Here is a 22,731-nt window from a genome sequence, read left to right on the forward strand (position 1 = left end):
GAATTTCCGAAACGCGCGGCACTCGTTACAAAGCTGAAAATTGCAAAGTTTATGGGGAAAAATAAGTGTCTTTACTTGTACCATATGAACTATACGTGAAATACGTTGCAAACTTCTAAAGTTATGAATGTAAATTAAAAGAAAAGAAAGCGTTAAACTATTAAATCGTCCAAGGAAGTTGTAGTCACGTTGAAACCAATTGACTTAAAACCATCCGCAATATCACTGACTTTGCCAGGAGTGGAGACTACGACTACGTTCGACCTGTCAGGCTCGAATAGAGCAACCAAGTACTTGTTGAGCACACGATACAAATCATCTTTCGTCGTGGCTTGTACTCGTGTCAGCAGATCACGATTATAGGTTGCCTTGACTTGCTTCAAAATTTGATTGGTAAACGACTGGCCGGCAGCATGGCTGATAGTATCTTCCCTATTGACGATACTGAATATGACACCACTTTTTGCTCCGTCAATGGCAGAGTCCTCAATCTCCAACTCCTTTTCCTTGAGCTGATATATAACGTTACGTGCTTGAAGGAAAGCCTTGTAGGCGTTGGGTGATCGATATATGCTGAAATACACGAGGTGTGCCTCCACATCAGCTCTCAAACTGCAGGAATAAGCTAAGCCTTGTCCTCGGATGAGTTTCCAGAAAATTCCTTCCATGGTTTCTAAGACCTCGTTCAAGACCAACAAAGGCGCAATATCTTCTGAATCAAATGATACAGGTCCAGGAGCACTATGCAAGGAGAAGGAACTCTCGATGGAAGGAAGGCTTACCACTACACCCTGCCGTCAAACTACTGTCAGCCTTCCGCAGCGAAAATGATAAGAGAGATCTTTTTAAAATTTCAACTTACAATATCACCTGGAGCCTTACCCTTTTGGTTAAGTACCTCTCTTGCCCATGGGTAATGTTGCACTGTAGCAGGTCTGCCAACTGATCCAGATTCTTCGAAAACCGAAAAGACCGATCTGGGATGAGGTAACTTCAGAATATTACCGATTATATGCACAGTGAAGGCAGGAGAATCGATCACTAAATGCAGTAAAGCTTGGTCAACGTAAATAAAAATCATATTTCATTAAATCATTGTACTTACACGCCTGACGGAACCGTTCACAGTCATCCAGCACACTTTGTGGATCTTTTTCCAAGCGCTGCAAAAGATCTGGAAGGTACTTTGCTTGATATAATACATTACTTGATGCATTAGTAGACTGTTCCCTTTGAAACTGCAGTTCTCTCATAGCAGAGTTCGCCATCTGGAAAAGGTGATGTAAGATGGAAAAATCTTATTAAACGGTTGTTAGCAAATAAAAGCCTTACTCCGCGTCCGTCTCTCTTGGCTTGTGGGATGTCATTAAGGATTTTGCTTGCAGTGATCTTCAGTCTGTATTGAATATGGTTGTTGAGTCATTTACGACAAAAATTCGACCGACAAGGAATAACCTGATGTTAACCTACCTCTCAGGAGTGAATTTTGTATTCCACAGTGCATCCTTTATCCATTGAACCGCTTTTTCATATTTTGCAGCCTACATTACAGGTTACAATGAGTTATTACTCGAATCATGAGCATCACATACCAAACCTTGATATTTCACTTACTTCGACTTTGATTCCAAGCATAGCAACTTCTCTGAAACCAACAGATGTACCAAGCGATGCATAATAGTCGACAGTGTCTTCACTAAGTCTCTTAACCACTTCCTCATACGGAATCAGACCGTCTTTGGTTTCAATAGGCAGTGTAAATAGAGCATCTAGGAACAAGGTGGTCAAGGGCCGAAGGTGAGAAGCAACATTGGCTGTGCTTATGTAGACAGAAAGCTTGATGAAACTCGAATTGATGTCTAAAAGGAAGGACAAAAATTAGTAACAAAGAAGATCTGAATAATGAATTTCGTGATCTTCAACCCACGGTCAAATTGAATAGCAAAAGGCAACTTGACATCGGCATCATTGTTAACGTGATCCTGGACGTCGTTGGTGCTGCAGAACACGAAGTAGCTTTAGTTACAATGCCATCATAATCAATTGGCATACCCGACGAAAGAACTTACAACAGCCCATCATCGGGTGTCCTTGCAGTCTGGACTTCAATGAAATCAATAGACGACACAGAAGGAATCGGAACGTCGTTGACAACTTCAGGTGGAACAGGAACTTCATTTTCTTTCTTGCATTCTTCAAGCTTTTCTTCCAATTCAGCCAGTTTTTTATCACCAAGGCGGGTACGCTGCTGGCTGATACGCTCGGACTCCTCTTTGAGTAGTTGGTCGGCGAACTCGGCTGATGGCTTTCCCAGGAGAGCAATGTGAGGGTTCTTGACATACCATCTAAACGGAAGGTAACATTAGATTACAGGCTAAACTTGAGTGTACCGACTGGGTGGGGCTATGTAGACACTTACTTCTCGAGCAAGCGAATCCAATCTTCGTTAGTATATTCCAATAACTGATTCAAATACTTGAGATCTTGGCAAGCAGCTTCCAGATCCGAACCATCTTCTTTTCCGTAAAGGAAATCGCCAATGCAGGTGATAGCGGCAGAGAAATGAGAGTTGGTCTCAATATTGTTCAACAACTTGAGTTTATCTCTAAGTATGACAGTCTTCATTCTGTTCATATCAATGCCTTCTTCTTCTATGACACGGTTCAAAGTCTCAAAAAACAGGGGAACAAATTCTTCCAACTCTTCTTCAGGAACATTTGCAATATTGCAGCTTAGGACGGCTCGAATCTGATCAACAATATGGAAGTCGATGTCTTGAGGTTGTGTTAGTGACTGATGGTATAACGTTATATATAACGCTGTATGTTTGGCTTACCTGTGCATAGAGGCTCCTCAATCTCAACAAATTCCTTTTGAAGGACAGAAACGGGAGAATCTGTCAGATAAGTGTTCAGAACATCTACCGCTTTGAGTTCCAAGAATTCCTAATGTAGAATGGATGTAAAAATCGATAGGTGTTTCAAGAATAAAAAGTATCAAACTTTTAGCTTACATGACAGTCAGGACCATTCCAAGAAATCATGATTTCACCCATGGATTCATCTTCATCAGGAAAGAGAACTGTTTCCTCAACAGTTTTAGCAAGTTTGGGAACAGGTCCAGATTCAACCCATGGTCTCTTCATTGCGGGAGGAGTAGGCTTGCTCAAGATGTTCGCTTCAACAGGTTCTAGTACCTTCAATAACTTGGCATGGTCAACCTTGCCGGTAATAATCAGACACAAATTGTCCGGACGGTAATAAGATTTATGGTAGTCTCTAACTGAATAGAAGAAAATATGATTGGAATTGAGTATGTGAAGGCAAAACGCTACTTTTGAATTCAATAGGTCACTTACTTTGGTCAACAGTGATATCCCTAAGTTCTTTCATCAAGCCACCAGTTTCTGAACGATAGCCACATCCCTGAGGAAACAAATGTCGCTGCATACGAAGCTGCATTCGATCTTCACTGGAGTTTTGACGTCCCTGCATCTCACTGTAAACAACCTGGTTTCATTTCGATCGAAATAAAGAGTCAAAAATGAGTACACAACTTCTCAAGTTAATGCATATTCAATTTTTGACGTATGTACTTACACCTAATGGCGGTAATATATTGTTTCACCAAGGAAAATTTGAAGTCAGTCTTCATTGAATAGTGTCACGGCTAAAATTAATGATATCATAAGAACAAAATGACTAACCTGCATCTTCGCCTTTTCCATTGATATGATGGACTTCGGTATAACAGCCGCTGGCAGTTAAAGTCGGATACAAAATATGGTCGATGTAAACTGGCAATAAATTCAAGAAACCTTCACTTCCGGCAGTTGTTATGGTGTAACAGGTGTGATCAACATCGGTCCAGGCGTTAGTACCTTGCGCCAAAGCCCTGTTAGCAAGAGAGTCCAGAACACCCTTGTATGGATATTTTTCACTCCCAAGGAAAACAAGACTACATAGAAAATTAGGATTTTTTTCATAAAGTTGTCAAAGTAACAACTGTGGCTTACTGTTCGAGAGTATGGGGGCAGCCATAGTCATCCAGGGCTATGCGGAAGAAAGTCACAGTTAGATAAGGTTGGTTGTTGTGTCACACATGTGGAGGGAGTATTAAGGCATCAATGAATGCGTGTGCAGCACAGCATGCTTCCCAAGCATCTGATTTGACAATTTGGCAAAACAAAGGCAATTTTGGCACCATGTCCCTAGAAACCTACCTTCGGTAGCTAACGCAAAATAGCCGCTCACCAACGGTGCTAAAAGTTCAAAAACTTCGGATTAATAAACGCATTCGGATTGAGAGAACGATTGGTACAGAAGTAGGATAGTAAATAGATTGATGCGAGATCAAAACTTTGGAAGAATTATGAGGTTTAAGTAAATAAACACGAATATAAAAAAAATCTTCGAATTGTATAGAATGAAGGAGCTTGGTATAGCTTGAAGTACGATTTCCACAAAGTAAAGGTGGAGTACTTCCTCTCAAAAGATAGAAAATGTCAAAGCTAAATGCAAAGATTTTGACAGTAACATGGGCTTACCATCAATGTCGGCATGTACAATGGTCAAGCCGGTTTTAACGCTCTTAAACTTTGTTACTTTGATACCATATTCAGTATCAATATGACGGATTTCTTTAAAATTGGAAGTATGTCCGTTTGTAGGATTTTTGGGAGACATAACGAAGAAGTAAAAAAGAAAGGAGGTCGATTACTGGGTGGACCGGAGGCAAACGCGTGGATCGTCCGAGAGCGAATGAAACAAGTGATCCCACTTCCTTGTCGGCCCTCTAATTTTTTAAGCCCCTGAGCCTCTCTTCGCTGATGGAGAGGACACGCATTATCTTTTCTCTAGCTATTGATGAGAATATCTTTAATTACCTGTTGGAATAGCTGTTTAGGATGGCCATTTGAGTCAGAATTAAAGGATGCAAACAATGAAATAGGTAATTCCGATGTTTACGGTTGTAGTATGAGAGAGTGAGTAAGAGAAGCTGACCTCTTCATCTTGAATGCAGAAATTTTATTAATTCGAGAATATGTTGTATACAGTTCTTTTTTACACCGTTGTAGTTCCATTGTCAACATTGGGCCGAACGAGTTCATCCACCACACTGGGAGCGCAGCACGGCGGAGTTTATATTTCGCATGGCAAGGACAACATGCAGGAATTTTCTTGACTGCCACAATTGCATGGTTACTCTCTCCGAAAGAGGTGAAGTAGAAAAAACATTTGCATTGGAAACAAAAACATACACAGTATTACCTATCCAACCATTATATAGTACCAAACAGCTTCTAGTATCGAATTGATCACAATAAGCTACAAAGACAATCCCATGACAAGAGATTACTTTCTGTGCACATTTATGGACCTCCTATGACCAATCCTTGTTTTTTGGGCTTGGGAGTCAACCTCCATATTAAAGTAAAATAAAGAAAAAGACGAAGCAGCAAACCTGTTTTGCAGCGGAACATTTCCTCGTTGCTTATGGTAGCGATTGGCCATCGTAGTCCAAATGCCTGTGTACCACCAGCCACCAATACCGAATGCAGTGCGATACAGAATAAAGTATAATCCGATCATGCTGAAAATGCATAAGAAAACGACAGTCAAGCTTTTTTCAAGTCAGTACGAAAGTACAAAGCTAGAGCTAGAAGGAAAGAGATCATACATTTTGGAATTTCCAATTGCGTGTTCAACATCTCCAGTTCTGAGTATTTATATGCCTCAGCAAAGGATAGTAAGTAGTCAACTAAGTAGCCATGGTGATATTTCTGTGGTCTGCCTTGACCTCAGTAACGAATGACTGGTAAGTTTACAAGCACAATACTTAGACATAACACGAGGTGTAATCCAAACGTGGGTTTGACTTCTAACAATACAGCTACTGCTACCGTTATGGAGGCTGTTGTCCCATGTGGCATACATATCTTTTTTTTTTTTTTGGAATCATCTGATTATATACCATCCATAGATGACGGTAATTTGGATATTAGGTATCTGCAAAACAAATTTGTTTAATTTGCGGCATGGTTATGGAATGTCTCCTAAATGTACTTTGTAATTAGATTGTTATTTTTTATTTTGTTGTTTGGAATGCAGTGAATCAACTCCGTAATCAGCTTTTGAAAGTTCACAGACAACGGCTTTTTCAGTTAGAAGGAGATAAGACCGCCGCAAGGTATGACATCGATTTCAAGAGATTGGAAAACAATTTTAAACTGCGATGTGCAAACAGCCGCTGAAACAGATGAGACGGAACATGCAATAAGGCGGCATTAACATGGAAGATAAGAACAGTGGTATTTCCGTATGATATTGGAAGCGATCTAATTGCCTTCCAGTATAATATCGATTAACAAATTTACGAGTTACGGCATGTGTGCCAGGAGTGGTAGGCTGAGATGCACCAAAAAATTTTTTGGAAAGGAGCGACGGTGGGAATATGAATCATGTCATCTAATATGCCATCGTACACCGATGGGAACGAAGAAGAAGATGTTTCCTTGCAATTTCTGTGTATTACACTTTCAATGTGACCTCACTGAGCCGAATCGATCTGCCATCTTTATCTACCATTATCAGCTACGAATGGAAATTCAACAAAAGCTGTGAGTTAAGAGCGTAGGTTGCACTGACGGAGATTGAAAGATCCAAAATTATCGATACAGCACCTATCGATTGCTTTTTTTTCGCTTTGCTCTCTTTCTTTCTCTTCCTCCACAGACTCCTCTTGGTCCCTTCAACCTGCTCCCCTCTTTCGACTGTTCATGTCTCCTACTAACAGCAAGATCATCACCCCAAATATATCCAGCAACTTAAAAGATATAATTGGGAAGTCAGCAACCATGTCTACATCTCCAAGTCTTACCTCTACCACCCCAGCATTAAATTTAGACAAACTAGCTGATAAATACAAGCATGGTCGCAACAGAATCATGTTCTTTGATTACGATGTAAGTTGATAGGGAATGAATTTCAATTTCCTTTTTTTGATTTAGGCGTCATCATACTGTTGATGTGATACCACTTGAAGCTGACTTTTCTTCATATAGGGTACACTCACTCCCATTCGCTCGCGGCCAGACGATGCCATACCGTCGGATGAAATGATTGATCACCTGAAAAAGCTTTGCGAAGATCGTGATAATACTTTATGGGTCATCTCCGGCCGAGACGAAGCCTTTCTAGAACACTATCTTGGTCATATTCCGAATTTGGGCCTTAGTGCAGAACATGGTTGTTTTATCAGAGACCCTGGATCTCCAAATTGGGTCAATCTTGCAGAGCAAATTGACATGGTGGAATGGAAGGCTCAAGTAACAAAGGTGTTCCAACAATATACAGACATTACTCCAGGAAGCTTCATAGAAAGCAAAAAGTGTGCTTTAACCTGGCACTATAGACAAGCCGATGAGAAACTGGGCCCAGCAAACGCGGAAGAATGCCGACGGCAATTGGAAAAAGAAATCCTTCCCAAGTTTGACGTTCATGTCCTGGTTGGCAAAATGAATTTGGAAGTTCGGCCATCAGCTCTCAACAAAGGCGAAATCGTCAAGAATCTTCTGAGCAAGCACAGTCAGGTGGACTTCATATTTTGTGCTGGTGATGACCAAACTGACGAAGACATGTTCCGATCACTTCGGAACGCTAAACAAGTTGATCAAGATGCCACCTTTTCTTGCCTAGTTGGCTCCAACAAGAGTGAAACTTTAGCTGACTACTTTGTATCATCGCCGGCAGACATCGTGAACGTTCTTAGCGTCATGAACAAGGCAGCACCAAAGTAAGAACTGTGAACAACTACATCCTTGTTTTGTTCTTTCCTTCATTTTCCTTTTTGCACCCTTCATTCTTGCCCTCGTTTTTACTTTTTTCCCATTCCCATTTCTTCTACCGCTCCTGTGGAGTAGATTCATTCCGTCTTTTTAAGCTGTAACGATTCATTTTCGTTTACGATTTATATTTTCAGGTCACATCTATAGATGGAAATTACTCCATTTGAACCGACCTAACTGTATATCAAAGTTTGCTTTCTTTTGTGCTCTCCTTTCATCGACAAGCTGACGATAAGACGGGCGGTTGTGCTATATAACTATATACATCTATACATATTTTGTGCAGATATCCAAATCATGTAACTAAAGCTACGTGGCATTCTAAATTTGCACTTTGGATAATTGATAGCCTGTTTTTGGGAATTAGAATCTGGTAGCGACGGTGCAGCTGGTGCGAAAATTTTATAATATGCCTTTTTTATTGACTAATCTTTGTAATTTCCTTTACGCTCAATAACATCGAATTTGATGTTGACCAAGTCCTTTGCTGCACCAGCTGGTCTCAAGCCAGCAGTAACAGTATCGCCAGGTCTAATTGGTCCAACGCCTGCAGGGGTTCCGGTTAACAGAACATCTCCAGCCTCTAGCTTCATGATGGTGGATACGTAAGCAATAAGCTTTGGGATTCTAATCAATTGAAATCATCCACGTTAGCGGGCATTTTAGACAAGCACGGTGGATTGAACCGAAAACCTACTCAAAAATCATGTCCTTCGTATTTCCATTTTGCTTGATGGTATCATTGACTTTGAGCCACAAGTTGACATCATGTGGGTTTGAAATGGCGTTCTTTGGGATAAAATCACTATTTCGAACAATAGCCATTAGTTTTGCCAAAGATGATATGGCTATCATTTTACTGAAGTCCTTACCTGATTGGTGTAAATGTGTCAAATCCTTTGGCGGCACTCCAGGGCAGACCCTTGGCTTTAGCTTTTGCCTGCAAATCTCGGGCCGTCATATCGATCGCCAAAGCATATCCTATGTATTATCGGCAACAGTGAGTTCGTCATGACACATCATCAATTCCATAGTGTTAAATCATGGGACTAACCTTCAACGTAGTCCATTGCATCAGAAGGAGAGACGTCTCGAGCGTCTCGGCCAATGACAGCAGCGAGTTCAACTATTTCATCTTTGTAAGAACATGATTGTTCAAGAACAGTACAACATAATCAGAAACATACTTTCATGATGAACATCACATCCCTGAGGTACTTCGATGGATCCACCGTTTGCCAGGTATGATGTAGTGGGCTTCAAAAAGAAGAATGGTGACTTGGGAACAGCATTACCTAACTCTTTGGCATGTTCCCTGCGAATCAATATATTAGAAAGAGGATACATAACTTATATAACACCAACCAAGTAAAAGTAATACTAACGAAAAGTTACGACCGATGGCAACGATCTTGCGACCTGTGCTGAAGAAATTGCGAGCCGACATGGAAGAAATAAACTTAAGATCGGTTTAGGCCGTTAGGTCGGCATTACTTTACTTTTTCAACGCCAGACGTGATCTGACTGCTAGGACCAGACGGGCGCTATACAATTCATTTACTTGATGATTTTACTAAAGTTACAGACGATATAACCATCTAATTATTACATTTTTTATACTAGGGCATTTTTTCTATAACACAAGGTGAGCAGAATATGTACAGTTGCCTATCCTAGGTAAATACGTTGAATGCCATCCTTTGCTTTACGGCACATAGCACATTCTTTTACTTTGTCAGCGCATGCCTCACAGTATACTGGAAAATGAACATCTCGTTAATAAAGCATTCATATACTGTCAAGTGAATAATGTGCTTTCAATAGCTTACTACAGTGGTAACAAGGTATCGTTGCGTGCGTAATGGTATTGTGCCAGCATACTCTGCACTTGAAGTCCGAAAGCTTTGCAACTTCGTTTTTCTCTTCGATTTCTTGTTGCAGTCGTTCGTTCTGCTGTAATATTTCGGTAACAAGAATCTCCAGGTTTGCTGTACGCTTCTGACAATGGCGCCGTAAGTCCATTTCCTCTGCATGGACTTGTTGCATTTTATCATGGCTCTCCTCTGCGTGCAGTTTTTCTCTTTTGAAAAGCTCGTTTTCCAATTGCAAACTTCGCTGTGTTCTCTCCAATTTTGCAACGTATTCGTACATAGGATATTGTATTGCCTCCATATCGACCATCATTTGTTCTTGAATTTGCAGTATCTGTTTCTTCTGATTGAGAAACAGGCTGGAAATGGACTTGTGGAAATTTGCTTCTAGCACGTCAAGTTGTTTCATCACTTGATTCCTGGTGCCTCCATTGGATTCCATATCATTGTCGACGGTGTTCAGCGTTGCCGGTGATACATTCTGTTTGGACGTTGATGGAGTCGTAGGTGAAGACATTACATGTTCTTTGCTTCGGGAAGGTCCAGGAGACTTGGGTGTGTTATATTCAGGATAAGTTCGTTTGTGCTGCGGCTGTGATACATCTATTTCGGAAGGTTCTGAGATGTTGAGAGTATTCAAAAGCGATGCCTTCGAATATGGATTGTCACTTGCTCGTTTAGGTATCATCAATGTCTTGTAAACGGAAGGCGGCACCATATTGCTCGAAGATTTCCCGGTCGTCGGAAATGTATGATTCTCGCCGGATGTATGATCCTGCATCATTTGAATACTGTACGCTGAATTCGGATCGTATGAAGTTGATACTGATGCACGATAAGGTTGATAAGACTCATTATCATTATACATATCACCATTGTTTACCCCGGATCGACTACCGTTCGACATACTTCTTCTGATTGGAGGCGCAGATTGTTGGCTTGCAGTTAGTTGATTTGGTAAATTTAGGCCAGTCATCCATTCAGAAATCTGGTGGTCGCTTTTGTTACGAAGAATCGCTTTTCTTAGAGCATATTGATGTTGCCTAAAAAGATCCTCTGAGCTATGTGTCTGAGGAGAAGATTGCTCATACATTCCATACTCATGATCCGATGCTGTTTGCAATGCTCTGTCGGATGTATGTCCAACGTCTTTTTCTGTATATCCGTCTTGATGCGGTGGGTACTCATCATTGGCTTCTGCAGAGTAACTACTGAAGCTTGGTCCAGCCATCGAATCAGCACCGTTATCGGCAACAATTGGTGTATTTGCATTTGAACTTGCGCCTAATATCTGGCGATCCTTTGTCCATCGAATGCCATGGCGATCAACGCTGCTGCCGCTGGTATTTGGTCGAGGATCGGTATGACTTGTCGTGGCAATAGCGTCGGAGACAATGGAACTGCTCGCAGAACCTTTCGGGCTGACAATATCATCTGATAAGTCCTTTAGAGCAGTGAGACTAGAAGAAACAGGATTGTCTTTTGCGACAGATTTTTGTGACTGACTTGGTGTAGCTTCCAACGATGCTGCAGACGATTCTACTGGTCCTGTAGACTTTTGAAGTAGCGCATGGGTACATATTATGGAAGGAATAAATGGAACTTCTTCAGCAATAAGAGCCCAACTGCACTTTGGTCTTGCGTTATCGACATCGAAGTTAGGGCAAGTGAAGATCACTCGATTTTTGTGTAGTCCACTGGTACTCAACAGCATCTTGACAGGGAAATTGCAAAAGCATTTTGGAACTGGAGGAGAGCGTTTAGGAAAAGAGTTTTGAAGCCTGAAACTGGCGCAGAATGTGAGATTAAAGGCGGGACAGATATTAAGCTCTACATGATTAGAATCCAGGTCGTTTCCTGCCTGTAGTTGATTGCGAAGTTGGTCCCAGACACGTTTATGAACATGAAACCCACAAATATTCGAAGGTTGAGCACGACCTTTTCCTCTGATCTTATCCAAAATGGCTGGAGATCTCACTACTTTCTTCGATCCTTCGGGTTTGGATGGAAATACTTGATCACTATTCGTTGAACTACCATTAGCGGGTGAGCTACTTGAACTACTACGGCTGATATCATCTTTGCGTTTGTCTGTTATATCGCTCGCTATCGAGGCCACGTCGTCGAAAGAGCTTTCATTAGCGGCCGAGATTTTCGAAGTTCGAAATTCCTGTAAATTGTGACATTCGTAGATAACACCAAACTCCAAGGTGTCAAAAGTAGCTGCTTCTTTCTTGCACCAACAGAGAGTGGGTTCTTCCATCTTTAAAAGCTTTTCTTCTATAGTCAGAGGATTATCGAGTCGCAGTATAGGCTTTTTTGATGATCTACTTGAAGTTGAAGGCATCTCGTTCAATGCTCTAGTAGTTCTCCGCGATGGATTCCCTGAATGCTGTACATTCTGACTGCCTAGAGTGTCCGTGAGCGTGCGTTGATCGTCGTCATTCTCGGCCGCCGTCACTTGTAATTCTTTCCATTGAAGTATCGCTTGTTGCTCTATGGCTGAAAATTGTGCATCTGTAGGACGTGCTGTCATAGACATTACAGCAGCTGCCTAGAGGTAAGTAAGTGCAAGATCTTCGAAAAAAAGTTTGGCGGAGGAAAAATTGTTCTTTCCTCGAAAATTCATATCGAACAGTCCTGACCTGTTTCTGTCCCCGCTGCCCTTCGTGATAACTCTCCACCATGGCCAACGCAACCACCAATCTTTTAGCTGTGGAAGTGAAGAGAACTGAAAAGGTAGCCTTAACGCAAGTTCTTCGAGATTACATTTCCAACGCCTATGCAGAGCATCCAGATCTCTACACTGATGACTTTCGAGTTCTTGATGAATTGCGAATGGACTGCATTCACCTTGGAGCACAGCATAATGCTCTGAACAGGCTGATCAAGTAAGTTGACTACTACTTCTATTGAAAATGGTTTTTCTTTTAACAATTTTTTTTGTAGATATCACGGTCAACTCGTCTTCATCGGCTCAAAGTTTCCTATTGACGTATGTGCTCAATGTCCTTTGCATTTCATCATACCACGTTTGCCTCAACTCAGACTTTCCTGTACTAAATAGGTTGGTGCCGAATTTCCTTGGTACCCAGCATTCTCCGCCAACGGTGGCAAACCAGGTAGGTGATCAAATAGAGAACAGTCGATGCATTTGTGATCAATGCTAATTGGCCCATTTGTGCATGTAGTTGCGTACAGGAATCTAAACTATGAAAAAGCCTGTGTACTATACTCTATTGCCGCTATGCAAAGTCAGCTTGGTATATCGGAAAACAGAGCAACTGCAGATGGTGTTAGAAAGGCGTGCATGTATTTTCAGGTTGGTTGTGGCAGCATGGACTTTCGATGCCTTTAAGCACATTTTGGTAACCAGTCCTTTATTTGGTCATAGAATGCCGCCGGCGCCTTTAAGCATCTACAAGATGTCGTGATACCAGAAATACGGACAGCTCCTACTAAAGACATGACAACATCAGCTCTCAACACCTTGGTTAGTTTGATGTTGGCGCAGGCTCAGGAATGTGTGTGGCAGAAAGCAGCTATTGATCATCTCCGAGATGGAACAATCGCTCGGCTAGCTATTCAAGTCGCTGAGTATTATGACTCAGCTTATGATCTGGCAACGAACTCGTCTATCTCAGGATTATATCCGCAAAGCTGGCTATCACATATGCAAATCAAAACGCTTCACTTTAAAGCCGCTGCACAATTCCGTAAGGCGACGGAATGCATTTCCCAAAATAAGTATGGCGAGGAAATTGCTCGACTTCAACTTGCAGAGTCTTATGTAAAGAAGGGATTGGACATGTCAGGATCATTTCTATCTCGAGGATCCGGCGTCAATGAGATGGTTATAAACGACTTGAAATCACTACAGCAAATAATACAAAGTAATCTTGCCAGAGCTCAAAGAGACAACGATGTTATCTACTTAGAACCAGTGCCAAGCTCGTCAGCTCTGCCTCCAATCGTAAAGTCTGGGATGGTAAAGCCTATGCCAACCACCGAAATAACTGATCCTGTTCAGCTTATGATGGACAATGAGAGGAGTCATGGGAAAATGCCCCACCCTCTGCTTGGTCTTCCACTTTTTCAAAAACTGGTTCCATTTGCTGTACACCAAGCTGCAAGTGTCTACTTTGATCGGAAAGAAAGGGTCCTTAAGGTTGATATTATCGGCAAACTGGATGAACTCACTGGGGTATACCAAAGGTAAAGTTTTTAGTAGGTGCTCATGACGAGATAAACAGATACTGTAATTTGATGGTTGACGGGTCAAATCCTTTTTAGTACTTTGAGATCTTTAAATCTGCCAACAGCATTACAAGCCCTGGAACAGCCAATTGGTCCCCCACCTTCTCTCATCAAGCGTGCGGATGAAATCAAGAGTAAAGGAGGATCTGCATTATTGTACGATATGATAGAAAAAGTGCGACAATCTTCTCTAAAGAATTCCGAATTGTTGGATCAAGCTCTCAATGCTGTGGACGAAGAGCTGGAGGAAGATGATGCAATGAGAAAACAATACGGTGACAGTGAGTAATTTGAGCACTTTCAATTTCATTGAAGCATCTGCTAATTTTGTACCTATAGAATGGCCTCTTCAAAAATCGTCAGAGTTAACTGGCCAGCTGATTGCACAAGGTAAAAAGCATCGAGAAACCATATTATCAGCACAAAAAGCGGACCAAACAGTCCATCAAAAGCTCGATACCTGGGTTAAGATCATCGATATTCTTAACTTACCCACTGATGAAATTGAGCGGTCCATTCCGTCCGTTCATGTTACGAGAGGATATTCAGCTCACGATGAGGATGATGATCTTGCTAGACAGAATAATGCTGCACGTCACCTTAGGGCTCTTCTCGAACAAGCTGACGGACACGTAAGAGAGCGCAAAGATATTATTGAACGTGCCCAAAGAACTTCTATGGCAGATGATATTTCACCTGCGTTGCTTAACAAGGCCGCTCAGCTCACCGCAAACTCACCAATAGCCAAAATCGAACCAGCTCAATTTGAAGATCTATTTGCAGAACAGTTGAGACAGTATGACGAATATTTGAAAGATGTGGACAAGCAAGAAGAAGAACAGGACCTGTTGATGAAAAAAATTGCGACCGCAAACGAGGACTTTTTGGAGGCAAGGCGATTTAACCCAGCTATCGCAAAACGAGAGAAAGCTTTGCAAAACTTGGAGCAAGCCTATGATAAGTTTCAAGAAATCTATACTAATTTGAAGGAAGGCATGAAGGTATATAAGTCTTACAAGACTTGTGGAATGGAGACTGCAGTACTGACATTCTTTCATACAATGCAGTTTTATACAGATCATGGGCAAAGTCTAAGTACATTCAGGAAAAAATGCCTCGATTATCAACAACATCGGCGAAATGAAGCACGAGAAGCTTTAAAGTGAGCGATTGAGATTGGGTCATGAATCTATCGAATTTAATTTGTTAACGATTTATTGTGTTTTGTTTTAGGACATTGGGTGTCAATCCACTTTCACTAGCATCCTTAAATTTGAACCCACAAGACAATGCCCAGCCTCAAGCTGGTGGCGCTTGGCAGCCGAAATTTGGTATTAGATTTAGCGGACAGAAACCATAGTCTGAGGAGAAATACCGTTGTGGACTTCTATTTCATGTTATGATGTGTATATACAATCTTATTAAAGTTGTTTATCTTTAAAAAATGTTGATATTGGCGAGCTCTCCTTGGATTACTGTGCCCATGCTTCGTACGCCTCGTAATAAGCCTATAGAGGGATCGTAGACATTAGTATTTAGTATAAGCATTTGAAATTGATGCCGTTTTACTTGCCTGATATTCCTCAGTGGTCATTTTGAGTTGATCGTCTTCCGTAATCTCATGCAATGGTACAAGTCGACCATTCACGGATACTTTGGTAACTTCCGTATCTATATCGTCGAAGTTGTCCGCGTCTTCTTCATCAGCGCTATCGTGCCGCTGCCTCTTACTGTCACTGCGAATGAAAGAGTTAGGGATCACTAGTAACAGATAAGTCACCAGCGAATGGAATGTTGGGCCTACCTAGCTTCAGTGTCATCATCAAATGCACGTTTGCTTCCAACTACTTCCAACCCAGTATCCTCGTCATCGTTCATGAGACCTTGATCGACCTCAGAGCCCATAGGCTCCGTGTTTGCGGCAAGTTCATTGAGGGAGTCATAATATTTGGCATAATCTGAAAAAAAAAAATTAAGTGAAAAAGAAGATAGTGTATCGACACACGTTCAAATTCTTACAATCTGCTCTATCTTGATCATACTCCTCATTTTCAACTGCCTCAAACTGATCCTCTTCGTCGGAATCGCTTTCTTCAACTGCATTTTCCCGATCTCCGGTGCCTTTCAAAGGTGCAGAAATAGTACTCTGTTGATGCCACACTGGAAGGGCGTTTTGCTGTCGCTTCTTATTAGACTCGGATATTTTAGCTCGGCGCGCAGCTTCATTGTCCATTTGCAAGTCTACTATGATTTCGCCTTGACCAGCTCCCGTATCTTGAGCTATGGCAAGCTCATGGCCATCTACAAACTAAATTTAGCGAATTGCATACGTGATACCTATGTTCAATAGTGCAGTACGCCCATACCATCATCACCGTTGGCCTTGTTGTTTCCATTCCCATCTATGCCAGCTGAAGTCCTTATAACATAACTGTACAAACTCATCAGTAATCAAGTCCAATGAAGGAAACTGATCAATACACCTACCTGGCTGGTATAACCAAAGAATCCGTTTGCTTCAGCAGCGAAATGATTGGCAAGCACTGTTCACGTAATCTTTATAAGAGAATAATTAACCGCCCATGCTCTTTGCTTGACAGAGATCAAGAAAAAAATTGAAGTCGTACCTGGCGAGTACTTCTTGACTATATTTCACGTTTTCGGCGTTATCGTTTTCTTCAAGTATAGCATCGCAATCCTCGCAGTGAAACAAGCCATCCGTCATACTGATAAGCCCAACAGCCTCAAGAGCCGGATAAGTTCTCTGGCAATTTGGGCAGACATAACCCTTGTTTTCAGATTCCTACAATACATCATGCCAATTAATATGTAATGTACGTGAGTATCAAGTTTGATATTTCCAGAATCTCACCGTTCGCAAGGTATCTCGGACCGATGTTTGCATTTTATACATTTTCCATTTCACCACGTTTACAAATTGCTTGTAGTCGATATAATAGTATGTCTTGGGTACGGCTCGTTGATCAGGTGCTCGTGCTTCCTGCTTCTGAACACTGAAAGCAGACGAAGTGTTAAGAACTCATAAAATCTTCACAATCATGAAAATGCGACATACATTCGAACTAGTCTATCCTCTCTCAGTTTGGCACACAGCTTGTGCAGCTCCCGAAGAGTTAACTTAAGATTGATCGACAGATCTTCTTCCTTAACACTGCAGAATTGAAAAAGTTAACGAGCTATTTCTACTACGAACACAGCAATGCCATATACATACTGCTCTCCAATCTTGTTCAGAGCATCCAGTACCACAATATATTTTGGATCATAGAACGCTCGGGCAACTCTAGCTACCATGGTCTTCAAGACATCGTACTGTGACATGAGGAAAGCAAAAGGGCACAGCTTTGCAGTCACACTGAAATTAACGAATTTGAGCAATATCATTCTGCACATAATCTGGTACGAAGTTACTTGTCCTTTGAACCACTGACTCGACTTAGCACGCTATCCTGACTTCACTCGGAACATGTTTGATGAATCGAAATCGAAAAGATATTCGTAAGTGCTATATTACAATACTTAAAAAAAAAGGTGAATACAAAAGGTGGAATGAAAGAAGTGGGAGAGTTATGAAAACGAGATCTATATGGTGCTGCTTAGAAGAATCGATCCATCGCCTACAATTTGTGGTTCGTTTAAGAACAAATTTACCAAGCCAAGAGTAACATTAGAGTATAGTAGCACTCAAAGGTTCAGCACGTAACTCTTCAACGTTCATTTCTGCCTCTGCATCTGTATCGATCTGGCCAATGATTCCTCTGTTCCAAATAATAGTTAAATTACTTGAATCGTTATGATTATGCATCTCTCTCTTTTGAGGAAAAATCACTTACACGCTATCACCTCGTATGACATAAAGACCGAGGGGAACAACTTCTGTGCCTTCCGGTGAAAAGACGCGTTCGTGGCACTTTTCTAATATAATATTTCCAGTGGTATCGATTCCTCTTGCGGTGCCCTACAAATCGATGTTTGCAGTTAGCTGACTGCTCATTATATGCCGTGATCTTATTACTATGACTGCTCACCACTATGACACGGCCGTCCAAAGTGATCACCGACACAAACTCTACAAGGACAAAAGATTAGTAAGTAGCTGCGCAGTGATTTCTAAAGACCCGAGGCGAACGGAAGACGTACTGTCAACGAAACTGTTCAGGATGCTCATTCTGCTAAGGTGTAAAAGGATCAATAGCAAAGTTTTCTTGAATCGCAGCTAGACTGTTGGCTTCAAACTTCTGGCCCATCTGGGTGAATGCACTTCACGTGACCAAAGACGGATTCTCGCGCCAAAAATTGACTCCTCACCTTGATCAATCTGTTCAGCTCTAAATGACTATCAAACGTCCTTTTCAGAATGACTCAGGCAGGTTTGAAAAGTTCAAATGAATAGAGACATAATTAAGTCGTCTCTTATAATGACAATGCGCTTCCCAACACTTGAATACATCTTATGGAGATAGGTGTAAATTCATAAGCTGGACAAAAATTGGGATATGCGTATTCAATAGGTAGCCGTAAGATTGTATCAGTATATAAGTTTGACTGTGCCTTTCATTGCGCTGGCCAACGTTGGTTAGGAAATAAGGAAGATTTTGACGACGAGCCGTTTCCATTCTTTGAAGCGGAGCTCAACATCAACGTTTAAAAACGTGTCAAACGAATTATCGACTTGAGCGGCCTTTTGCTATTCAAATTTACCTTGCAATGGCTAAGGACAAGCTTAACACCCAGGCTCCTCTCAAAATAGCATTTATCCACCCTGATCTTGGCATTGGTAAGACGTTCGATCTACGCAACTTTATATATTTCCAAGCCGACACTGATTGTTACTGATTGTTCGGAATTCAGGTGGAGCTGAACGGCTAGTTGTGGATGCAGCAGTTGGTTTGCAAGAACGTGGACATCAAGTCGTAATGTATACTTCACACCACGACAAAAACCACTGTTTCGAGGAAACAAGAGATGGTAAGGCGCCTCTTTCTGGAAGGTCGTGAAGAATACTCTGTTGGCTTTCGACTCACACTACTGTTATAGGCACGCTCGAGGTGCGAGTTGAAGGAAATTCGATCATACCTCGCACCATCTTTGGAAGATTTTACATTCTATGTGCAATTTTAAGACAATTCCATCTCTGCATATCTCTATTGAGGCAACAGAAAGACACATACGATGTTCTGTTCGTAGACCAATTGAGTGCTTGTATTCCATTGTTGAAGTTGTTCTGTTCATCTAAAGTAAGTAGTTTATCTGTCATATTACTATTGTGTGCAGCAGAGAACATCCAAAATATAACTTATGAAAACTCTTATATAGGTGTTTTTCTATTGCCACTTTCCGGACAAGAAACTGGCTCGTCATGACACCTTGATACAACGCATCTACCGTGCCCCAGTAGATCTCTTCGAGGAATATACCACTGGTTCGTACTAAATTCATCGGAACTGCACCATCTTACAAAATCTCATCATGAAGTTACATCTATGCCTGCAGGAATGGCGGATACTGTGGTTGTAAATAGTAATTTCACGGCCGGCGTATTCAAGCGCTCCTTTCCATCTATATTAAAAAATCCGAGAACGCTATACCCTCCTATTAACTTGGAAGCATACGATAAGGAAGTTGATATAGATGATCCTCGAGTGAAGGTTTTAATATCGTAAGTGGTCCAGCTTTTGCTATTTTTCTCATCATAACTTGCATTGTCTGACTAAATGTTTAAAAAGTGATAGAAAATTAATTGTGTCTATCAATCGGTTCGAACGCAAGAAGGCCATTGATTTAGCCATACATTCATTCGCAATGCTGAAAGAAGACGGAGGAATACGGCCAGAGATATTCAATAGTATGCGATTAATCGTTGGCGGAGGATATGACCCAAGAGTCGCCGAAAATGTTGAATATCATAAGGAGCTTAACAAGTTAGCGCAAGAGACGTACAAATTGAAAACTTTCACTCTGATGCCAGGATCCACTGAAGTGGTTCCTACCGACTCACAAGTGGTTTTCCTTTGTTCGTTCAACGACTCTCAACGCGGCTATCTTTTGTCGCATGCAACAGTCGTACTTTATACACCGTCTAATGAACACTTTGGCATTACCCCTGTCGAAGCTATGTATGCAAGAGCCCCAGTCATTGCTGCAAATAACGGCGGCCCGGTAGAAACCGTCAAACACAACGTTACTGGTCTACTCCTACCACCAACCCCAGAAAATTGGCGCGATGGTATAAAGTCCATTGCTACAGCTGAATTGGACGGACGTAAAATGGGAGAAGCAGGAAGAAAGCACGCTCAAGAACGATTCTCACTTGAGGCTTTCGTTGATCAGTTGGAAGATATCTTGGACGAGCTGGTCTCGGGTGGACGGCCTACGAAGCATTACTATGACAACGTTGAGTATGGTGTTCGAATTGCCATCGCCATTGTAGTATTTGGCTTATACGTTAACTATTGGTGGCTATGATTTGATTCGTCGGATCTCAATATGGATCAAAGTGTAATTCTTTACAAATGCACCATTGCATGTTTCAATAGATTGCAAAATTAACTCATTTAATAAAGTAGTAGTCAACGAAATCATGAATATATGCTTTGAACATCAATCATCCATATTTTCAATAATCGTCATATTCCAGGTTCTTATTAACCCTGGTGTGCTCAATCACAAACTGTAGATATAGAAGATAGTAACTGCAAAATATTATTGGGGATTACTTGTGAATATTGGATTGCTACTTGTTCTTCATTTTCTAATGCTCTTGGGAGAGTCTCGTTGAGAGTAGTAGTAAGCATCTAGTTCGCCTTGAAGCTCTTTAATCTTGTCATTTTGGGATTCCAATTCCTTGTGCAAACGATCACGCTCAGCCAATAGCTAAAATAAATTACATTGTTTAAATACAACTCCATGACCATCCATAACTTAGCACTATGTCATTTATCCTACCTGTTGTTCCCACATACGGAATCTTTGTTCCTCAGCCTTGACTTGTTCTGTAAACTTCTTGCGCAGGACTTCCTCCTCTTCCTTGAACTTGGGGTTTTCAGAAGGTTGGCTTCTAGGGTCGCCGAACTTTCTGGTTTCCATCTGAGATTGTCTGTAGTTCTCATAGTGGACTTCCTCAGTGGTTGAAATCAAGTCGAGCATGTGGGTACGAACAAGTAGGCTGCGTAGCTTTTTGAAATCGCAGTGCTCTTCGTTTTCAACTTCTGCAACACCCCATGAATATTCTCTGCCCTTTACAGAGCGACCATCAGAAGTGGTGACGTCTTGGGTGGAGCCAATGACAGAGAAAGGCATGGCATTCATTATATTGTGGTTACGCTTTGTGCTGGCTTCATCATCACTTTCAATTGGGCAAGAGTATACGCGAATATTTTGAGCGGCAATTACATCTCTGATCTGTTGATTGATCGATTTAGAAGACATGGTGAGTATACATCAAGCACTAAGCAGCCAGGCAGATGTAGAGCAGCAAACTTACGCTTTCCTTGAACTTGGCAAGATCGGCTGGTGTCAAGGTATCAGCCTTGGCAATGACAGGGATCAAGTTTACGCGAGATCCAAGTCTCTTCATGACTTCAACATCAAGAGGGTTCAAACTGTTGTCGTAAAGACAGGTTAAATGACACTTGCTATAAAAGAAAAACTCTTATGTTAGCTAATGCTGTTTCCTACCTGTGACCAGTGGGCTTGATAAAGTAGAGACAAGCATGAACTCTCATATCGACTATGCCCTTTCTGCTTGGTTGTTGTTCTTGGCGCATGTACTTCTCATGCTGATCGTCAATGAAATCTACGATTGGTATCCAGGCATGTCTGTTATTGACATAGTCACCGAATCCCGGTGTATCAATAACGGTCAGCTTGACCTTGAACATCTTCTCTTCCAGCTCTTTTAAAAGTAATTTTCATTCAGTTCCGCTGCATACTTTTAATTAATTGGGCTCACACTGACTTACCAGCCTTCGTGATTTGGACCTGCACAGTCTTGGCAGGCTGCTTGACCTTTCTTCTATTCAAATTCTTTTGATCCTTGATAGCAGTTGTAAACAATGTATTGACAAAGGTTGTCTTTCCAAGACCAGATTCACCTGCAGATCATCGTACATCAATATACCGTACATTTGAAAGTGGGGTATTTGTATCCACTTACCGCAAACCATCAAAGTGAAGTTGGCACCATTCTTTGCGACAATTTTATGGCGTTGGTTTGGCAAGTTTGCAATGCCTGTTCCGATAGAGGCGATTGGAGCGGGGGGTACGGATTCAACTGGTGAAGCTGCTGCCATTTTGTGGAAACAATGGTAAAAAGTGAAAAGAGAGAAGGCAAAGCAAGCTTTCAAAGATCAAACCATACTGAACAAGTAAAGGGAGATACTGGGGGAGGTAGGTAAGGGGCGCAACCATCTTACGCTCCAAATGTGGGTTCAGGGGTTGCTTTCAATGTTTTATTCGATTCGTGTAGATCAGGCAAGCAATATCAGAGGTACGTGCTACTATTGGCTATAGATCAATGTATACATGACCAGCCACGAATGCTTTGCCAATCCAAGTAGACGACTGCCACAAGTCAGAAGAAATGCAACAATAAAAACAGAAGGAGAGTCCTTTACCATACCTTTGTAGAGTATAGGAGAGAAGATAACCTAGATCATACAATAGGAGACTTTTTGCAAAATTGAGGGACAGTAGGCAGGGATGGGCTTCAGTTTGGCTGCAGCATCGTCGTGCCCA

At 41.6% G+C, this 22,731-nt stretch overlaps 9 protein-coding genes across 9 annotated transcripts; 3 read left to right on the forward strand and 6 right to left on the reverse strand.

The window, feature by feature from the left end:
• Positions 1–35: 35 nt before the first annotated feature.
• Positions 36–4,759, reverse strand: K450DRAFT_206919 (uncharacterized protein). The gene is made up of 17 exons (XM_051584753.1): positions 4,547–4,759; positions 4,223–4,261; positions 4,016–4,052; positions 3,703–3,957; positions 3,552–3,555; positions 3,359–3,509; positions 3,014–3,282; positions 2,837–2,945; positions 2,420–2,774; positions 2,070–2,345; positions 1,928–1,998; positions 1,615–1,859; positions 1,471–1,541; positions 1,333–1,396; positions 1,106–1,268; positions 863–1,041; positions 36–791 (listed from the first exon to the last, which is right to left on the reverse strand). The coding sequence occupies exons 1-17, from the start codon at positions 4,683–4,685 to the stop codon at positions 153–155; spliced, it is 3,066 nt and encodes a 1,021-aa protein (XP_051446959.1). The 5' UTR covers positions 4,686–4,759; the 3' UTR covers positions 36–152.
• A 2,097-nt stretch (positions 4,760–6,856) lies between these two features.
• K450DRAFT_269743 (uncharacterized protein) lies at positions 6,857–7,798 on the forward strand (the record flags this gene model as incomplete). Its single annotated transcript, XM_051592936.1, has 2 exons — positions 6,857–6,964; positions 7,064–7,798. 2 exons carry the CDS (start codon positions 6,857–6,859, stop codon positions 7,796–7,798), a joined length of 843 nt encoding a protein of 280 aa, XP_051446960.1.
• A 445-nt stretch (positions 7,799–8,243) lies between these two features.
• Positions 8,244–9,322, reverse strand: K450DRAFT_230111 (uncharacterized protein). Its single transcript, XM_051587194.1, has 6 exons — positions 9,232–9,322; positions 9,034–9,161; positions 8,901–8,972; positions 8,719–8,827; positions 8,544–8,651; positions 8,244–8,473 (listed from the first exon to the last, which is right to left on the reverse strand). Exons 1-6 carry the CDS (start codon positions 9,291–9,293, stop codon positions 8,272–8,274), a joined length of 681 nt encoding a protein of 226 aa, XP_051446961.1. The 5' UTR covers positions 9,294–9,322; the 3' UTR covers positions 8,244–8,271.
• Position 9,323: 1 nt separating this feature from the next.
• On the reverse strand, positions 9,324–12,308 carry K450DRAFT_230114 (uncharacterized protein). The gene is made up of 2 exons (XM_051587195.1): positions 9,679–12,308; positions 9,324–9,603 (listed from the first exon to the last, which is right to left on the reverse strand). The coding sequence occupies exons 1-2, from the start codon at positions 12,257–12,259 to the stop codon at positions 9,515–9,517; spliced, it is 2,670 nt and encodes an 889-aa protein (XP_051446962.1). The 5' UTR covers positions 12,260–12,308; the 3' UTR covers positions 9,324–9,514.
• Positions 12,309–12,341: 33 nt separating this feature from the next.
• On the forward strand, positions 12,342–15,482 carry K450DRAFT_230117 (uncharacterized protein). Its single transcript, XM_051587196.1, has 9 exons — positions 12,342–12,608; positions 12,667–12,712; positions 12,785–12,839; positions 12,909–13,039; positions 13,112–13,932; positions 14,011–14,255; positions 14,314–14,975; positions 15,042–15,136; positions 15,208–15,482. The coding sequence occupies exons 1-9, from the start codon at positions 12,403–12,405 to the stop codon at positions 15,332–15,334; spliced, it is 2,388 nt and encodes a 795-aa protein (XP_051446963.1). The 5' UTR covers positions 12,342–12,402; the 3' UTR covers positions 15,335–15,482.
• K450DRAFT_230119 (uncharacterized protein) lies at positions 15,294–17,322 on the reverse strand. The gene is made up of 10 exons (XM_051587197.1): positions 17,210–17,322; positions 17,051–17,146; positions 16,847–16,988; positions 16,602–16,777; positions 16,462–16,530; positions 16,341–16,405; positions 15,994–16,275; positions 15,779–15,932; positions 15,548–15,704; positions 15,294–15,482 (listed from the first exon to the last, which is right to left on the reverse strand). The coding sequence occupies exons 1-10, from the start codon at positions 17,314–17,316 to the stop codon at positions 15,447–15,449; spliced, it is 1,284 nt and encodes a 427-aa protein (XP_051446964.1). The 5' UTR covers positions 17,317–17,322; the 3' UTR covers positions 15,294–15,446.
• Positions 17,323–17,555: 233 nt separating this feature from the next.
• Positions 17,556–18,202, reverse strand: K450DRAFT_230127 (uncharacterized protein). Its single transcript, XM_051587198.1, has 4 exons — positions 18,136–18,202; positions 18,024–18,064; positions 17,829–17,953; positions 17,556–17,753 (listed from the first exon to the last, which is right to left on the reverse strand). The coding sequence occupies exons 1-4, from the start codon at positions 18,161–18,163 to the stop codon at positions 17,663–17,665; spliced, it is 285 nt and encodes a 94-aa protein (XP_051446965.1). The 5' UTR covers positions 18,164–18,202; the 3' UTR covers positions 17,556–17,662.
• Positions 18,203–18,515: 313 nt separating this feature from the next.
• K450DRAFT_230131 (uncharacterized protein) lies at positions 18,516–20,696 on the forward strand. The gene is made up of 6 exons (XM_051587199.1): positions 18,516–18,772; positions 18,847–18,963; positions 19,033–19,232; positions 19,312–19,417; positions 19,489–19,654; positions 19,722–20,696. The coding sequence occupies exons 1-6, from the start codon at positions 18,703–18,705 to the stop codon at positions 20,458–20,460; spliced, it is 1,398 nt and encodes a 465-aa protein (XP_051446966.1). The 5' UTR covers positions 18,516–18,702; the 3' UTR covers positions 20,461–20,696.
• K450DRAFT_230133 (uncharacterized protein) lies at positions 20,583–22,321 on the reverse strand. Its single transcript, XM_051587200.1, has 6 exons — positions 22,151–22,321; positions 21,957–22,088; positions 21,673–21,889; positions 21,479–21,596; positions 20,941–21,396; positions 20,583–20,868 (listed from the first exon to the last, which is right to left on the reverse strand). The coding sequence occupies exons 1-6, from the start codon at positions 22,284–22,286 to the stop codon at positions 20,740–20,742; spliced, it is 1,188 nt and encodes a 395-aa protein (XP_051446967.1). The 5' UTR covers positions 22,287–22,321; the 3' UTR covers positions 20,583–20,739.
• Positions 22,322–22,731: the final 410 nt, after the last annotated feature.

This window comes from Umbelopsis ramanniana, assembly GCF_025399195.1.
Source record: "Umbelopsis ramanniana AG unplaced genomic scaffold K450scaffold_12, whole genome shotgun sequence".
NCBI lineage: Eukaryota > Fungi > Mucoromycota > Umbelopsidomycetes > Umbelopsidales > Umbelopsidaceae > Umbelopsis > Umbelopsis ramanniana.

Coding starts and splice junctions, on each gene's coding strand:
- K450DRAFT_230114 (XM_051587195.1), bottom strand. CDS start 12,259: ATGTCTATGACAGCACGTCCTACAGATGCACAATTTTCAGCCATAGAG. Junction 9,604..9,678: donor AACGATACCTTGTTACCACT/GTAGTAAGCTAT, acceptor TTCATTTTCCAG/TATACTGTGAGGCATGCGCT.
- K450DRAFT_206919 (XM_051584753.1), bottom strand. CDS start 4,685: ATGTCTCCCAAAAATCCTACAAACGGACATACTTCCAATTTTAAAGAA. Junction 1,397..1,470: donor ACAAAATTCACTCCTGAGAG/GTAGGTTAACAT, acceptor TATTCAATACAG/ACTGAAGATCACTGCAAGCA. Junction 1,269..1,332: donor CCAAGAGAGACGGACGCGGA/GTAAGGCTTTTA, acceptor CACCTTTTCCAG/ATGGCGAACTCTGCTATGAG.
- K450DRAFT_230133 (XM_051587200.1), bottom strand. CDS start 22,286: ATGGCAGCAGCTTCACCAGTTGAATCCGTACCCCCCGCTCCAATCGCC. Junction 21,397..21,478: donor TTGCCAAGTTCAAGGAAAGC/GTAAGTTTGCTG, acceptor ATCAATCAACAG/ATCAGAGATGTAATTGCCGC. Junction 20,869..20,940: donor TCCGTATGTGGGAACAACAG/GTAGGATAAATG, acceptor AATTTATTTTAG/CTATTGGCTGAGCGTGATCG.
- K450DRAFT_230131 (XM_051587199.1), top strand. CDS start 18,703: ATGGCTAAGGACAAGCTTAACACCCAGGCTCCTCTCAAAATAGCATTT. Junction 19,418..19,488: donor CTTCGAGGAATATACCACTG/GTTCGTACTAAA, acceptor CTATGCCTGCAG/GAATGGCGGATACTGTGGTT. Junction 19,655..19,721: donor CGAGTGAAGGTTTTAATATC/GTAAGTGGTCCA, acceptor ATGTTTAAAAAG/TGATAGAAAATTAATTGTGT.
- K450DRAFT_230119 (XM_051587197.1), bottom strand. CDS start 17,316: ATGTCACAGTACGATGTCTTGAAGACCATGGTAGCTAGAGTTGCCCGA. Junction 15,933..15,993: donor TGATCAAGATAGAGCAGATT/GTAAGAATTTGA, acceptor TTTTTTTTTCAG/ATTATGCCAAATATTATGAC. Junction 15,705..15,778: donor GATGATGACACTGAAGCTAG/GTAGGCCCAACA, acceptor TCGCAGTGACAG/TAAGAGGCAGCGGCACGATA.
- K450DRAFT_230127 (XM_051587198.1), bottom strand. CDS start 18,163: ATGAGCATCCTGAACAGTTTCGTTGACA. Junction 18,065..18,135: donor CCTGAACAGTTTCGTTGACA/GTACGTCTTCCG, acceptor TTGTCCTTGTAG/AGTTTGTGTCGGTGATCACT. Junction 17,954..18,023: donor TGGACGGCCGTGTCATAGTG/GTGAGCAGTCAT, acceptor ATCGATTTGTAG/GGCACCGCAAGAGGAATCGA.
- K450DRAFT_230117 (XM_051587196.1), top strand. CDS start 12,403: ATGGCCAACGCAACCACCAATCTTTTAGCTGTGGAAGTGAAGAGAACT. Junction 12,840..12,908: donor CGCCAACGGTGGCAAACCAG/GTAGGTGATCAA, acceptor TTGTGCATGTAG/TTGCGTACAGGAATCTAAAC. Junction 14,976..15,041: donor ATTTGAAGGAAGGCATGAAG/GTATATAAGTCT, acceptor CATACAATGCAG/TTTTATACAGATCATGGGCA.
- K450DRAFT_230111 (XM_051587194.1), bottom strand. CDS start 9,293: ATGTCGGCTCGCAATTTCTTCAGCACAGGTCGCAAGATCGTTGCCATC. Junction 8,973..9,033: donor ATGTGATGTTCATCATGAAA/GTATGTTTCTGA, acceptor AAGATGAAATAG/TTGAACTCGCTGCTGTCATT. Junction 8,828..8,900: donor TGCAATGGACTACGTTGAAG/GTTAGTCCCATG, acceptor GATAATACATAG/GATATGCTTTGGCGATCGAT.